This window comes from Artemia franciscana, chromosome 4, assembly GCF_032884065.1.
Source record: "Artemia franciscana chromosome 4, ASM3288406v1, whole genome shotgun sequence".
Lineage (NCBI taxonomy): Eukaryota > Metazoa > Arthropoda > Branchiopoda > Anostraca > Artemiidae > Artemia > Artemia franciscana.
Genome location: NC_088866.1, coordinates 23,629,758 through 23,647,607, shown reverse-complemented (window position 1 = coordinate 23,647,607; position 17,850 = coordinate 23,629,758). Strand labels below are relative to the sequence as shown.

Below are 17,850 nucleotides of genomic sequence, written 5' to 3'. Positions count from 1 at the left end.
TATTATTGGTACGCCTATTTTTAGTTGTAGCACGTGTGGTGGAAACCCTGAAAGATCTATGGAATTTAAAAATTCAGATGGATAATTAACCGCTTCATTTGGTTCCAAAACTGTGTCGACTGACTTGTAAAGGACTGCCTGGTCTCGAATCTTGGTCGAAACAATAAAGTTGATTTCGTGGACGTCTATATTTTTGGGTGCGAGAATCGCTCTTTCACTTAGCCATTTATTATTTTTATAATTTTTTAGAATATTCGGAAATACTTTTTCAATCAATTCATTTTTGGACGTCACTAAATTACAGAAATCAGCAGGTAGTTGTATACGTCCTGAAATTGAGTCTACTGGGAGCTTTCCGTTTCCAATTGCCAGCAATTGATCTGAAAATGTTTGACCAGAGTCATCGTTTTGCAATCGGACACGCATATTTGTAGTTAATTTTAATATTTTTACGTGTGCCCATAAATTAGAATTTTTCAGGCAAGCATTCATTTCGTCTGCAGGAGTTGATCTAGGTATTATAGGTAATGTTTGCCTGAAATCTCCCGCAAGCAATATTAATGTGCTGCCAAAGGGTTTCGACTTCCCTCTCAAATCTTTCAAGCATTGATCCAGAGCCTCGAGCGATTTTTTGTGTGCCATTGTGCACTCATCCCAAATAATAAGTTTGCATTGCTGCAATACTTTACCCATCCCAGATGATTTGGAAATATTGCACGTGGGAGTTTCTGTAGAATGCAAATTCAGAGGCAATTTCAAAGCGGAATGAGCAGTTCTTCCACCAGGCAGCAATGTTGCGGCTATTCCGGACGACGCAATTGCCAACGCTATATCATTTTTTGATCGAATTGATGCCAGAATCAGTTTTATCACAAATGTTTTACCAGTACCTCCTGGCGCATCCAAAAAGAAAATTCCTCCAACGTTGTGATCGACACAATGCATTATCGTATCATAAATGTCTTTTTGTTCCGAAGTTAACTTGGAAATGTTATTTTGTACATACGACAATAGATCACTCGTACTGTAACTTTGTTCACGATCCAATTCTACACATGTCGAAACAGCAGCGATACGGTTAGGTGAAGGCATTCCCAAATCCTGAAGAGGTTTGTTTGCCATACGTACGCACAAATCTTCTATAATAACTAAAGTGTAGTTATAAATTTCTGATGTAAAATCAAAAGTCATATCTGACGTCTCTAACTGTTTTCGATGGAGTATATCTTCGGACATTTTTGACTTATATTTTTCCCATAACTCTGTAGGAGCTGATGGAGAGCAAGTTGTTAAAATGATGCCAAACAATGCACGAATTTGACTTGGGGTTGACGTTTCGCACGCGTCATTGATGCAGTTATCCCAGTGTTGGTCATTCTCCAATAAATTCAGAGCTTGGCTTGCACTACGGTAAGTGTCATGTATAGTACCGTTTACAGTTATCAAATACTCAAAGGATGTCGGACCGGGTACATTCACCAAATGCAGGCGTAGAAAGAAGCATTCATGTTGATTGGGGTGAACGGTGTAGAGTCTTCCTATCGTGGTATCTTTGAAGATGGTAGGTTGGCCGTCGACTGACTTACCCTGTTTTCGACGTTCAAATACTTTATTTTTAGTATTCCACGTGTAATACGAAGGCACTTCAGTATACAGCAGTTTTTTTGCAAAGCGAAAAAAAAGCTGTTAATGTTGTATCCGGTGGATTCAGGACTCTTTGTTGCACGTCGGTTTCCGTGAAATAAACACGTTGACCATTCTGTAAATGTACCGCTAAGTGAACAACAGCTGGACCACGTTCATGTATCGGAAATGAAAGAATTCGCCAAACAGCTTCATTACTGCTTATGTATCTTCCAGCCTGATATTGTACGATTTCGTCGAAATCTTTGATTTCGGGCTGCAAGCCAAAAACTGCCATGTCACTGCCTTTGTTGACGTATTTACATATGTATTTGATTGCCTTTACGGAGTTACAGTATTCAACGTTTATGTGTGCATTAAATGTTTTTGATAATAATGGGGAATATGGAACAACCCACTGGTTATCTACTTCAATGGTGGTACCGTTACGCTTCTTTATTATTGCTGTTTTACCGCCATCTTCAGTAGATCTTCTTCTATATTGTGGGTAACCATCATTGCCAGTAATTGTGTTTGATACTAAAAGTCGAGGATATTGCTTTGTGCACCTTCCTTTGGCCATGCATGGTGAATTTTCGTTCAGTGCACCGCAAGGTCCATGTATCATATTTTTTACAATAATATCATGTAACCCCTTATCGACATTTTTATCAGGTATTTCAGCGGAAATCACATCATCAATTTCGTTCGAAGTAATTTTTTGATGTAGCCAGATTAGTATATGTGCGTGTGGCAAACCTCGTTTTTGCCATTCCACTGAGTACATCCAGCATCGCACTGACCCAAACACTTCAAGTTTTACTATGTAGTTTATCAGTGATTTCAACTTTTGCCGGAAGACACGGGCCGTAATGTCATGCCTATGAACCGCCGATTGTCCTTGAAGTAAAAGCTGCAGTATCTCGTCCCAAGATTGATTACATGTAAATGTAATAAATAAATCTGGACGACCATAGAGACGAACATACGCAATAGCATCTTGAGCATATTCATGCATATGACGGGGACTGCCAGCATATGACGAAGGTAAAATTGTTAATCTTCCAACGTTTGTGGTATTACCGTCATTTATAACTGCATCTCGCAAATGAATGTATTGTTCAGAGCGGAGCTTGGTCTGATTCAGGCGGATATATAGCAAACGTTCTGATTCAATTTTAGCATACATATCAACGACAAATTGGTGAAACAATTCACGGCATTTTAAAATATAATTTTCTTCATCCTGCCGAATCATTAGTCTATAGGAATAATAATGCATTGTACTGCATTTCTTATTCATTTCTTTGTTAGTGGCTGGATTCATCAATTTAATATTAAAGTGATAGCCGTCGGCTCCATCCCAAAAAATGATAGGATATTGTAGGGCATCGTAGCATCGATGAGTTTCAGCAATTATTAACAACTGATCGTTTCTCTTATGAAGAATAATATCTCGAGGTAAAAACTGATCACCGACCATAACGATTGCCACTTCGTCGATAGTTGGAGCATTGTATCTACGCACATGTTGGCCAGGAGGCGTTTTGTCAGCGGAAATAACAATTTTATGCGTATCAGTAGGCATCAAATCGATGGCTGTTTTGAACAGACGCACTAAATTATTATTTTCGTGGAAAAGATGTTGCAATTGGGAAACGATTGTCCTTTCAACGTTGGGAGAAATTTCGCAACGTGCATTCAATTCAGAATTTCTATCACTGATGAAGTACAATTGTAAAAATTTATGATTCTCGCCTGAGAATGGTAGAAGGGACCCAGCTCTATGATAAATTTGCCCTTTTACTTTGAAAGTAGACATAAATTGATCTGGATTTTCGATTTGGGCTCCAAACGACGTCATTTGGAAACATGAGTTGTATTTTCTGATTTGTGACAAAAAACGCTTAGATTCTGACGTAGTTCCAGTAAGGAAAGTCTTCAATGGCTCTGGTGGTGCAGCCAATAGAGGAAGTTAAACTTTTCCTGAGGTGCAACACATTCCCATTGTTTCACCATTGAATTTCAAGGCCTTGCAATAGGGACAAATTTTAGACATTGTCCCGATTTGAACACATCTACTCAAGCTATAATCATCGACTGGGTTGTACCTGAATGCCAGGCGATAACTTTCAGGTTGCTCTGATTCCTCGGCACGCTTTCTTTTCTTACTTTCTCTATCAGCAGCAAGCCTGATTTCTTGCTGTTCTTGTGATTCCTCGGCACGCTTTCTTTTCTTACTTTCTCTATCAGCAGCAAGCCTGATTTCTTGCTGTTCTTGTAATTCCTCGGCACGCCTTCTTTTTTCACTTTCTCTTTTAGCAGCAAGTCTGCTTCCGCGTTGCTCTGGTAGTTCCTCGGCACGCTTTCTGTTCTTTCTTTCTCTATCAGCCTCAAGCCTGTTTCCTTGCTGTTCTTTTGATTCCTCGGCACGCTTTCTGTTCTTTCTTTCTCTATCAGCTTCAAGCCTGTTTCCTTGCTGTTCTTTTGATTCCTCGGCACGCTTTCTTTTCTGACTTTCTCTATCAGCAGCAAGTTTTTTGGCATAGACTCTTTGAGCATCTTCATCGGCTTTTGCCATTGTAAGTTCATCAGTCATTTTAAACTTAAACATTAATAGATTTCTACGTGAACATATGTCTTAAATATCTTGAATTACGTCACCGTCAAAGCAAAAATGATATTTTTATATATATATAGATGACGTCACCGTCAAAGCAAAAATGACGACAACTAACTTCATGACGTCAGTCAACACAGAAACATGACGTCACCTGACAGACAGACAGACAACTTATTTTTATATATATAGATAGATAAGATGTCCCGGTCGTCATTTGTGTCCCGATGTCCCGGTGTGTAATTTCGTCAATCAACAAACATGACGTCAGTCGACACACAAACATGACGTCACTCGACACACACACAGAGACAACTTATTTATATATATATATATATATATATATATATATATATATATATATATATATATATATATATATATATATATATATATATATATATATATATATATATATATGCATTTTCGACACAGATTTTTGCAAAAATCAATCAAGAGGGCTCAGTTTGAACTTCCTGGTATTTGTTTCTGGGATAAAACTAAAAATGAATTGAGAAAAACTTAGGATTCTTTAATTTCACTCGTTTGAAAACAGAATTATAATAAGCACAGAGACTCGAATATTCTAAGGCAATTTTAGAAAATATAACTGTACACTGGTGTGTGACTGACATTCTAAGAAATGTCCATTTTGATGTAGGAGTCGAGTTCTTTGTCCAACTGCTCAGCCGTGAGAGGCTTTCTTCCTCCACGACCACTTCCGCGAGAACCTCGACCACGTGAGCGACCTAGAAACAAAAATCTGTCAAATACCCTATAACTAAAGGGCCAAAGAATTACCTTCTGAGAACTGAGTTGTTCAGAAAGACAATTCTGCAAATTGATAGGTACAATCTAAGGTCACTTTTCTTGACCTGAATTAGATGTGCAGATTAATTTTTATTGCACACACTTCCGTACGTTAAGGTGCATACGAACCACAGGCCTTGTATTGCTTATCAGAGATCAGTACGTTACCACAGAGAATTTACTAATGGGTCAGAATTAGAAAAAAAATACAATTTTTCGAATAATTCTATCTGGGAGGAGGGGAATTTTTTAGATTAACCTTAGGTTCTGAAACCGCCACACCTCAGTACAAGCGCGTTTATTCCGATAGAAGATGTTATTTTGTTAATGTTGACATAGGACTCGGGCATGCTGAAAGATTAACTTGAATCGATCATGTTGGCCAAAAAAGGACAAAGATATGTACTTTTTCAAAATCTAGAGCAAAAACAAATTTAATCGTTACTCGGCTATATATTAGAGAATGTGTAATACATCTTCATATGGCATTGCTGCTTCTTTTCTTTTCCTGCTTTAACGACTCAGCAAATCTTATATAGTTGACACAGTTGGTTGAAGAGAGAGCAGTAGATGCATTATATAAGAAAGGCAGTTACACCATTAACTCTCTTTCAGTTTAGCACCCCCGTATGAATTAACCCTCTTACAAACCATTTGATATCATCACTGGTTACATCGCTTTCGTTATGATTTTTATGTGATAAATTGTATGCATTCACACTCAATTTTCACCTTCAGATACCACCTTTTTTTCTACTGACGAAATCATACAAACTAATGCAGAGGTGGCAATGGTTCCATCTGAGGCCAATTCGGTCCAATTTATAAGAAGCGACTAGCAACACGCCCCCCCCCACCGTCCTTCAGAAGTGGAAAATTTTACAAAAACGAAAAACTATAAATTCAGCCCTTCTACTGGCACAAATATGTCAAATACAGTGATGTTTATCATACTTGTTGCAATAAATAAAATTTGATGAAAAAAGAAAATATGAAACCGAAGAGAAAAAAGAGAAATTAGAAAACTAATTGCGAAAGTAATCTAAGTTTCAATAAATTAATAAAATACGAAAATGAAATCATTTAACATATAAACATAGATTACTAATTAATACATACGTTCGTTAATAACTAAAGCCTAATCAAAATTATATTATATTTTTTATAATGATTCAATTCAATACATATATTATAACTTCAATAAATGCTAATCGCAACTATAAATTAGTTTCCCTGCAAGCACCAACAAGATTCCATAGCCCTTTCAAACGATTCTTCTAATATATAAATATATTGTATATCATCGCACGATCCTCGTATGTGCCCATTGTATGCTAGAACTTTCACATTTTCAGGTTTAAAAAAAAAAAAAAAAAAAAAAAAAAAAAAAAAAAAAAATCTATAACCTTTTATTGACCATGAATCATTATCGTCAACGTTGCCAATCCGTAGTGGTTCCGACCTCTTTTGCGCTTGGGGCTAAATCTTGACCCCCCCCCATCTGCCACAAAATTTTTAGGCCAAATTTCAACATAATTTTCATTTTTTAACAAAACTATTTTCAGTTTATTAATTAATGAATAATATATTATTTAATTATTTTAATCAGCATTATGTTTTGTTTATTTTACTAATTAATTAATAATGTATTCATTATTTTCATTTACTCTACCTTATCTTAATAAAAATGAAATTTCAAATATTACAAAATGATTACAACCGTTATTAGATAATTCTTTTGAAATCGTACGTCTCAAAAATTTCTGAGCACGGGGCAAGAGCCCCTTCTGTCCTTCCCCTAACTCTGCCTATGTATCACACTGAACTATAAAAATAAATAAGCGAAACTAATTGGTTTAATTTGACAACGCTTTTTTCCCCAAACATTAGCATTTTGCTGAAATCTCCCAAGGGAAGCTACACCTTCTTAAGATGTTTCGTGCCATTGTTTTCAGCTTATTTTTTACTGATTTTCGATTTTTATTTTTAAGTTTGGTGCACTGCGCATGTGAATAACAAGGTCTGCGCAACTGCACATGAAGCCCTTTCAAAGGCTGATAGAAAAAGGGCGAAATCTGAAAAGAACTTCTTACGCTATATGCATAAGTATTATTTCTTAGGGTTCTAGGCGTTTACCCCCCCCCCTCCCCCAATGGAAAACAATTTGAGTTTTTTTTTTATTTCCGTAGGGGGAGGGAATTTTTGGTAGTAGTGTATTACACGCCACTCACTCAAGTTTCGGCTGGATAAAACTTGGGAACAAACCGATCTCTTCGTTAGTTTCTTTCAACTTAGCGCGCGACAAGACAAAGACAAGTGACAGAATGTATGGGAAATAAATAAATTTGGGTTATATATTTGCACATAAGGGGGGAGGGTAAAGTATTTGGACAGTTTGAAGTCAGAAAAGAATTCCTACTTCATAATATGCAGAACAACTGTACCTAACACGTTTTGCATGCAGACCGCTATACTTTACTTTACTCCCCCCCCCCAATGTGCAAATGTATAGCCCAAATTTGTTCTAAAGTAACGAATACACAAGTACCAAAATTTCTTTCCCCTACAAAAAAAACTCATTCTCCACGGGGGGTATTTTCCGGGGGGGGGATATTTTCCGCGGGAGGGGAGGGAGGTTAACACCGGTCACCGTTTCTTAGACTTGGATTCTTGGGATTCTAATTTTAGCAATATTCTTTAAATAAAATATAAAGGATTTTTTTGCATCCTAAATTTTGGGCAAAATACCACTTACACAGTGGTGTCTATTCAGTAAAATTTGGGGAGTCGGAGGGGCGATAAAAATGTATGCTTCAAAACCTAAATGGGTGCAAATTTGCTATTTTTAAAATTTGTTTGATTATATTACAAAAATACATTTTTAAATGAAAATACTCTCCCAAAAAAAGTACTGTAAAGGCCACAAAAAAGGCCCTTGGCTGTAATATCCTTTCGGAAATGGATTTTCTACATTTATGTTAAGATTCTGGTCCTGAAACTGTGGACGCCATCACTGAAGAAGATGGGGAAAGATTCCATCGTTGATTCACCGTATGCTGGCGCATTACTGTTGCATATTAGAATGAGATGTCCTTGAAGCAAAATAGATAAGAAAATCATAAATTTATGTTGGCGTTAATATTGTAATATAAAGAATTAGATTCTTTCTAAAGATAAAAACATAAGATTTTCCAAATAAAACAAAATCAAATTGCAAAAATCTCTTTGTATTTGGAACATTCTAATTTTCTTTCTAATATTATCGCCCTCGTTCTAAGTATAACTAGAAAAAACTTTTTTATGGAAAAAAAACTATTCGTAACTAGAGGAAAGACGCTGTATCATATGATACAAATAAAAAATGAACAGAGAAATCCGACAGACCTTTTTACGCATCTCATAATACATAAAACTTACGAGGGGAAAGGAAGAAAGATAATATAGTCAAATAGAGCAGAGAGAGTTTGAGAGATGGAAAAAAGGAAACAACTGGCTCCTTATTGATACCAGCGCAAACATACAGTTGAATAAGAGCATGCCCCTATGTGGTCGTCCAGCATCACGGAACAGAAACCAGCACAACATCCACAGAACAGTCAAGGTTGGGCAAGGTCCATAAAGCACCCATACTAATATTAATCCACTAGAAGAAAAGGATATCAAGTTGTTTATTAAGGCTCTTAAGAGAGATGTGTATGAGTTTATGTCTAAGAGTGTAGATGTTTTGAAATAGGGCAAAGCAAGGGAATCTCAGAATGAGCCAGTTAAAGCACTGGTTTAAATTGTTGGCAAAAGCGTTGAAGCATTATGTATGGAGCAGTTCAAACTTTGATTTGGAAATCAGTGGAACTTCAACTACCGATTATAGGGTAACGTGCTCAAATGCTGCCACGTTCTTTCCTTATTCAAATTTTGCTTCACAGATATGCTCTACAAAGCTCCATACAAATGTATGAACACCGCTCATCCTTGAGATTTATATGGGTTTAACCATAAGAGTATCGATATTACAAAATAGGGCAAAGCAAGGGAATCTTAACATGAGACAAATCCTGACAATGGCCCTTTTCCAAAATTTGCCAGCACCTGGTTTAAAGTGTTATTACAATTGTTGGTTTGGAGCAATTTTATCGTCTATTTGGAGATCAGCACAACTTCAAATATCGGTTATGGAATAACGGGCCCAAATACTGTCGGGTCTTTTCCTTATGCAAACGTTATTTCACCGATATTCTCCATTAAGCCCAGTGCACATGTGTGAACAGCGCTAATCAGAGGGAGATATATGGGTTACAGCTTAAGATTGTGAATATTATGAAATAGAACTACCGACATGAAATGAATCCTGACACTATGATGAACCACAGATTAAATTGTTATTACAAGTGTTAGTATAAAGCAAGTAAATACGCAAAGCGTGAAACTCTGCCCCTCCTCCCTAGACCCCAAATTTTCCCGAATATATGGGCAATTCTAGTTCAAGTTATTAATATACTTTTATTATTACCTCTATTAAATAAAAAAAAATAAAATCATGGGTACGTGCCTGGTAAGAGTTTGGAGCAGCTTCAAAGCCATGAGGAGATATGCATAACTTCAAATCCTGCTTTTATGATAATCTACTTAAATACTGTCATGTTCTTTCCCTACTCGATATTGTTTCACAGATAGATTTCCCCTACGTTGACCTGACAAAAATTTACCTCTTATTTTACAGCTGCTCCCCAGATTTATTTGTCAATTACATCTCAGTTAACGCCAGTATATAGGAACAAGAGCTAAGAGCTCATATGGCATGAGCTCTAGCAAAATCCTAAAAATCAACAGATTGATTTAAAAGGAAAATCAGAGGCTCAATGCCGATCGGGATTTAAAATAAGGGCTCTGAGACACGAGGTATTCTAAATATAATTTTTTTTTTAAGACCCCATCACCCATTCGTATTTTAAAAATACGTCCTTTTTTCCTCTCCCTTAAGCCCCCCAGATGGTCAAATCGGGGAAAACGACTTTATCAAGTCAATTTGTGCAGGTCCCTGACACGCCTACTAACTTTCATCGTCGTAGCACGTCCAGAAGCACCGAACTCGCCAATACACTAGACCCCCTATCTCCCACAAAGAGAGTGGATCCCGTCCGGTTACGCCAATCACATATCTACGACGTTTGCTTATTCTACCCACCAAATTCACCCCGATCTCTCCACTCTAAGCGTTTTCCAAGATTTCCGGTTACCCCCTCCAACTCCCACCCCCCAATGTCACCAGATCTGGTCAGGATTTGAAATAAGAGCTCTGAGACATGACTTCCTTCAAAATACCAAATTTTATTAGGATCCGGTCACCCATTCTTAAATTAAGAATATCTAATTTTTTTTAATTTTTAGAAAAATTTCCAAAGAGAGCGGATTCAGTCCAGTTATGTAAATCACGTATCTAGGACTTGTGCTTATCCTTCCCACCAAGTTTCATCTCGATCTCTCCACTCTAAGCGTTTTCCAAGATTTCTGTTTTTTCCCTCCAACTCCCTATGTCCCTGGATCAGATTCGAATTGAAAATGGAGCATCTGAGACATAAGATCTTTCTATATATCAAGTTTTATTAAGGTCCGATCACCCACTCGTAACATAAGGATACCTCAATTTTCACGTTTTCCAAGATTTCCGGTTTCCCCCTCTAACTCCCCCAAATGTCACCAGATCTGGTCGGGATTTCAAATATGAGTTCTGAAGCACAAGATCCTTCTAAATATCAAGTTTCATTCAGATCTGATCACCCGTTTGTGAATTACAAATACCTAATTTTTTCTAAATTTTCTGAATTTTTCTGAAGTCCATATTTGGACTTGCTTATTCTTCCCACTAAGTTTCATCCCGATCCCTCCACTCTAAGCGTTTTCCAAGATTTCTGTTTCTTCCCTCCAACTCCCTATGTCCCTGGATCCGATTCGAATTGAAAATGGAGCATCTGAGACATAAGATCTTTCTATATATCAAGTTTTATTAAGGTCCGATCACCCATTCGTAACATAAAGATACCTCAATTTTCACGTTTTCCAAGATTTCCGGTTTCCCCCTCTAACTCTCCCAAATGTCACTAGATCTGGTCGGGATTTCAAATATGAGTTCTGAAGCACAAGATCCTTCTAAATATCAAATATCAAATATATCAAATATATCAAAATATAAGTTTCATTCAGATCTGATCACCCGTTCGTGACTTACAAATACCTAATTTTCTCTAAATTTTTCTTAAGTCCATATTTGGACTTGCTTATTCTTCCCACTAAGTTTCATCCCGATCCCTCCACTCTAAGCTTTTTCCAAGATTTTAGGTTTCCCCCTCCAACTCCCCCCAATGTCATCAGATCCGGTCGGAATTTCAAATAAGAGCTCTGAGACACGATATCCTTCTAAATATAAAATTTCATTAAGATCCGATCACCCGTCCGTAAGTTAAAAATACCTCATTTTTTCCAATTTTTCCGAATTAACCGTCCCCCCACCTTGGATGGTCGAATCGGGGAAACGACTATTTCTAATTTAATCTGGTCTTGTCTCTGATACGCCTGCCAAATTCCATCAACCTAGCTTATCTGGAAGTGCCTAAACTAGCAAAACCAGGACAGACAGACCGACAGAATTTGTGATCGTTATATATCACTTGGTAGATACCAAGTGTCATAAAAACACGACAAATAGTGACCTAAAAATACCCTTTTCATGGTTCCGACTCTAACCTCTAAGGGTCAAAACCTTTTGCCTTGAACAAAATTTATCCAAATCTCACCAGTCAAAAGTCAGCCAAAGCCAGGAGGGGTGCCAATTAACAGAAATGTAAAGGGAGTTATTTTTTCAAAGGAAATACAAATAAAAATTATACTTTTCGAAATCTAGGGGGCAATTACCCACCAAAGCTATGAGTCTGAGAAAAATTTATCTGAATTTCTAAAGAGAAGTTTGACTTGTCAAAAAATTCGTGGTAACGAACTGTAAGAGAGGAGCGGCGCGGTTCAGTAGTAACCGAAACTCTAAAAATGAAATTTTGATATCAATAGCCAGAGAAAATTCGGCAATTTTTTCGAAAAAGAGAGGAACTAAAAGTCAAAGAATCTTAATGAAAAATTATACCATCAGATTCAGCATATCAGAGGACCGTACTAAATAGGTTTCAAGCTCATATCTGCAAAAATGTAGAATTTAGTATTTTTTCCCAGAAGAAGCATAGATGCGTGTTTATTTGTTCGATTTTTTGCCCAGGGTGATCGTATCGAACGTATCCTATCTGCGATCGTACCGATCATTTGAACGTAAATTGAAAATTCTAGTGCTCTTTAAAGTGACCAAAAGATTGGAGGGCAACTAGCCCCCCTCCCACAATCTTTTTCCATAAGTCGTCTCATCGAAAATTTTTAGATAGCAATTTCATTCAGTATAGGTGAAAGGTACAATAAAAATGCCTTTGAAGATGACATAACCCCCCAGAGCCACCGGCGGAAGGGCCGCAAGTTATAAAATTTGCCCATTGTTTACATATAGTATTTTTATGAGATTTTTCAAGGGTGTGAAATCTTCTGGGGATAAGATTTTCTACAGGGAGAATTTCTTATTGGGATGGAAGTTTCTGAGGGGGCAAACTTCCCAGGGAAAATTTCTCATGGGGGGAATTTGCCAGAATTCGTATACAAAATTCTTTTAACTTGTCTTGCTTTCTCGATGGCGATTCCATTTTACTTGTGGAGATGCTTTAGGGGAATTATCAAGGGAAATTTTCAGCGGAGTTGGAATTCTCAGGGGATTTTTACGTGGGTGGGATTTCCCATGAGAGAAATTTTCCTTGTGGGAACTATCACCAGAAGAAATTCTCCATGGAAAACTTACCTGGGGGAAAGCTTTCCATTGGGGGAATTTCGGTGAAATATTTTCCACATAAGGGGGACTCCCGCTTGACCTTAAAAGGATCAGAAATTAAATGAAAACAATTCTTCGTTCAAATGAAGTATGCTAAGGAGTATTTTTCAGGCGAAACTTTCAGTGTAGGGTGGGGGATTCACAACGAGGATGGAATTGTCTTTAAGTCATGAAATTTTTCCATGCTTGAGCATAGTATTTGTTTTTGGTAAGTATATACCTTTTTGGGAGGAGGAGGGTGAATTTCATGCGGGGGGAGATTTTCCGGGAAAACGAATAAAATTAAAACCTTTTTCAAATGAAAGTATGCCAAAGAGAATTGTTCAGGCTAAATCGTCTGCAAGAAATTTTACGGGGGAGGGAATGCAGTTTAAGTGAGAAGAAATTTCCGCGTAGTAGTTTCCCGTGAGGGGAAGGAATTTTCAATGGAGGACGAGCTAGATTTACCAGTATTATTCAAAAAATGATCAGAAATTAAACAAACAAAAAACAAGCTTTTTTAACTGAAAATAAGGAGCAACATTAAAACTCAAAACGAACAGAAATTATTCCTTATATGAAGGGGTTGCCCCCTCCTCAATACCTTGAGCTTTACGCTTATTTTTGACTGCTTGTCCCAATTTTTTAAGAAAGGCTCCAAAAACACATGGGTCGTTTTGTTAAAACAATAAGATTTTTTCATTGTTAATAGCTTTAGGGTAAAGAGCAAGGTATTGAGGAGGGGGGCAACCCCTTCATATACAGAATAATTTCTATTCGTTTTGACTTTTTATGTTGCTCCTTACCGTCAGTTAAAAAAGCTTGTTTTTTTATTCAATTTCATTTCAGAAAGACTCCTAAAACACAAAGGCTAGTGAATTTGAATGAAAAGCACTTTTAAAGACCTTGAAAATAGCGCAAATAACGAGGGATTGAGGAGGCCATCACCCTCAAATACTGAAAAGTTTATGTTCTTTTTAAGTTTTAATGTTGCGCCCTATTTTCAGTTGAAAGTAGTTAATCATATCATTTGTTATTCAGCTATAGTTCAGTCAGTTCATCATATTCAATTCCGTATTTTCATCATACTTCATCATATTCAATTCTTTAATATTATTGTTTAAAAGAAAATTTTTTATTCCCCAGATGTACTAGAATATTCGACGAATTAGAAAAAAATATAGGCACCGAATCTTCTATTGCTAAAAGTATCTCTTGACCTTTTATGTTAAGCACTAGAAGTTTCTGAAATAGCATGTGCTTCAAGTTAATTTCATTAGAACGACGTTTAACAGTATTTCAAAATCGAAGACGGAATTTTTTACACAATTCTAAAAAAGGGATTATGCCAGCTTTACATCTAACTAAGACTATCTGTCTTGGCTTTTTTTTGTAACTAAACATTACTCTCAACTTCTTCATCACAGTCCACTAGGTTGGTAAAAAAAAAAAAAAAAAAAAAAAAAAAAAAAAAAAAAAAAAAAAAAAAAAAAAAAAATTCAAAGATGAAGTTTCTGAAATTGTCTTGCGTGTAACTCCCTTTTAGTACTGCCTGAATAGAAAAAGATAAATGGATAGAATTTTGTTTGTAAGGTAATACGGCTAACTCACACTTGCTCTTTGAAAAATCATATGACCAAGGTCCCTACAGTAGATAAAAAAAAAGTGTTTAAGAACTTCAGACAATAGAGGTATTATTTCATTCTTGTTATTTTATTATATCCATCAATTAATACTTCTTTAAAAATGTTTGAAGAAAAGAGTCAAATAAAAACCTTGCTTTTTAACTCAATCAGGAGTTGCCGTGCAAAAAGCGGGGTGACTTAGTAACAATGCTACTTAGCAGTTTTCATATACTAGCAAAAATTTTTGGCAGATTTTGTCTGAAAATACCAATTTTTACGTATAAAAACAAATTTGCTCAAAGAAAACCAGTCAAAACACAGGTTGTGCAGCTAAAGTGTCAGCAGCTTTTGGAATTCTGTCGAATTCTGCTACTGGCAGCTTTGGAACTTTTTCCATACCTGATCACGAGGATCATGTTTTTTAGTTTATAGTTAGGATAAATTTTACAGTGGAAAAAAATTGGAGAAAAATGCCAACCTTGACCTAAACTTCCAAGTCTAAAAAGAACAAGAGCTAAGAGCTCATGTGGGACTTGTGACGAGATCGAAAGAGCCAAGAGCTCATATGGCATTTTCCATATGGCTAAGCGTTTTCCATGATTTCCGGTTTCCCCTTCCAGTTCCCCCCAATATCACTAGATCTGGTCGAGATTTAAAATAAGAGCTCTGAGACATGAGTTCCTTCTAAATATCAAATTTCATCAAGATCCGGTCACCCGTTCTTAAATTAAAAATACCTTAATTTTTCCGAATTAACACCCCCCCCCCCAAACTAGCCCGAAGAGAGCCAATCCGTTCTAATTATGTCAATCAAGTATCTAGAACTTGTGCTTATTCTTTCAATCAAGTTTCATCCCGATCTCTCCACTCTAAGCGTTTTCCAAGACTTCCGGTTTCCAAGATTTCTGTTTTCCCCTTCCAACCCCCATGTCCCCGGATCCGATTCGAATTGAAAAAGGAGCATCTGAGACATAAGATCTTTTTATACATCAAGTTTCATTAAGATCCGATCACCCATTTGTAAGATAAAGATACCTCAATTTTCACGTTTTCCAAGATTTCCAGTTCCCCCTCCAAATGTCCCAACGTCACCGGATCTGGTTGGGATTTAAAATAAGAGCTCGGAAGCACAAGATCCATCTAAATATCGAATTTCATTAAAATATGATCCCCCGTCCGTAATTTACAAATACCTCATTTTTCTAATTTTTCCGAATTACCCCCCCCCCCAGCTCCCCCAAAGAGAGCAGATCCGGTCCGGTTATGTCAGTCACGTATCTTAGACTTGTGCTTATTCTTGCCATCAAGTTCCATCCTGATCTCTCAACTCTAAGCCTTTTCCAAGATTCACCCCCCCCCCAATGACACTGGATCCAGTAGGGGTTTAAAATAAGAGATCTGAGTTTCGAGATCCTTCTAAATATGAAATTTCATTAAGATACGATCACTCTTTCGTAAATTAAAAATACCTCATTTTTCTAGTTTTTTTTAATTAACCCTCCCCCCAATTCCCCCAAAGAGATCGGATCTGTTTCGGTTATGTCTATCACTTATCTAGGACTTGTGCTTATTTGTCCCACCAAGTTTCATCCCGATCCCTCCACTCTAAGCGTTTTCCAAGATTTTAGGTTTCCCCCTCCGACTCCCCCCAATGTCACTGGATCCGGTCGGGATTTAAAATAAGAGCTCTGAGAGACAATATCCTTCTAAATATCAAATTTCATTAAGATGCAATCACCCGTTCGCAAATTAAAAATAACTTATTTTTCTAATTTTTCCGAATTAACCGTCCAACACTCCCCCCCCCCCCCCAGATAGTCTAAAAAAGGTAAAAAACTAAAAAAACTAAAAAAAACTAAAAAAGGTAAAAAACTAAAAAAAACTAAAAACTAAAAAAGAAAAAAACTAAAAAAAAGGAAAAAACTGAAAAATAAAAGAGAAAAAGAAAACTAAAAAAATATGAATAAATATATATAAAAATAAGTTGTTTGTGGGTTATGTCTGTCTGTCGGTCTGTCGAGTGACGTCGTGTTTGTCCGCATATGACGTCTGAATTATTTCACACTAATACAAAAGAAGAAAAAAAACTAAAAAAGGTAAAAACTACAAAAAAAAACTAAAAAGAAAAAAAACTAAAAAAGCTAAAAAACTAAAAAAAAACTAAAAAAAGGTAAAAAACTAAAAACTAAAAAAAAACTGAAAAAACTAAAAAAAGACAAAAACTAAAAAAAACTAAAAACTAATAAAAAAACTAAAAAAGCTAAAAAACTAAAAAAACTAAAAAACTAAAAAAAGGTAAAAAACAAAAAAAAACTAAAAACTAAAAAAGAAAAAACTAAAAAAAAGGAAAAAACTGAAAAATAAGAGAAAAAGAAAACTAAAAAAATATTAATAAATATAAAAAATATAAATATAAATATAATATAAATTAGCAATCAACAAAGCACCGAGACACAAATGACGACCGGGACACAGGGAGTATAAATGACGACCAGGACATAAGTAAAAAAAAAAAACTAAAAAAACTAAAAAAATGGTAAAAACTACAAAAAAACTAAAAACTAATAAAAAAACTAAAAAATCTAAAAATCTAAATAAACTAAAAAAGAAAAAAAAAGAAAAAAGGAAAAAAATAAAGGAGAAAAACAAAACTAAAAAACGAATGTATATACAGACCGGGACACCGGGATACAAATGACGACCGGGACACAGGGAATATAAATGACGACCGGGACACAGGGACATAACTACAAAGGGGACGCCGGGGTGCACAGGGGGATATATAAATGACGATGGCGACTCAGGGAATGGTCGATTAGCAATCACCATCAACAAAGCTCAAGGGCAATCATTAGAATCATGAGGTATAGATCTGAATACGGATTGTTTTCCCATGGACCATTATATGTTGCATGTTCAAGAGTCGGTAAACCTGACAATCTATTTATATGCACAGACAATGGGACAGCAAAGAATGTTGTATATTCGCAAGTTTTACGTAGTTAAAAACATATATATATATATATATATATATATATATATATATATATATATATATATATTTATCTATATTCACAGGTGGGACATAGGGACACAACTACAATGGCGCGTAACTAATATGGCGCGTAACGACTTACGCGCGCGGGGGGGCTTGGGGGGGCGCGAAGCGCCCCCACCAACTAGGTGTTGGGGTGGCGCGAAGCGCCACCCCAACAGCTAGTATATATATATATATATATATATATATATATATATATATATATATATATATATATATATATATA

The 17,850-nt window shown here is 36.2% G+C and overlaps 1 protein-coding gene across 2 annotated transcripts in view; it reads right to left on the bottom strand.

Moving 5' to 3' along the window:
• Nucleotides 1–4,754: 4,754 nt before the first annotated feature.
• Nucleotides 4,755–17,850, bottom strand: part of LOC136026172 (THO complex subunit 4-A-like) — a 28,135-nt gene continuing 15,039 nt past the window's right edge. For both annotated transcript variants that reach the window (XR_010617225.1, XM_065702496.1), the window contains exon 5: nt 4,755–4,992. Coding sequence is in view for 1 of the 2 variants with exons in the window: in XM_065702496.1 (XP_065558568.1) it covers nt 4,880–4,992 (113 nt within the window). In the remaining variant the exon portion in view is untranslated. The remainder of the gene's footprint in view (nt 4,993–17,850) is intronic.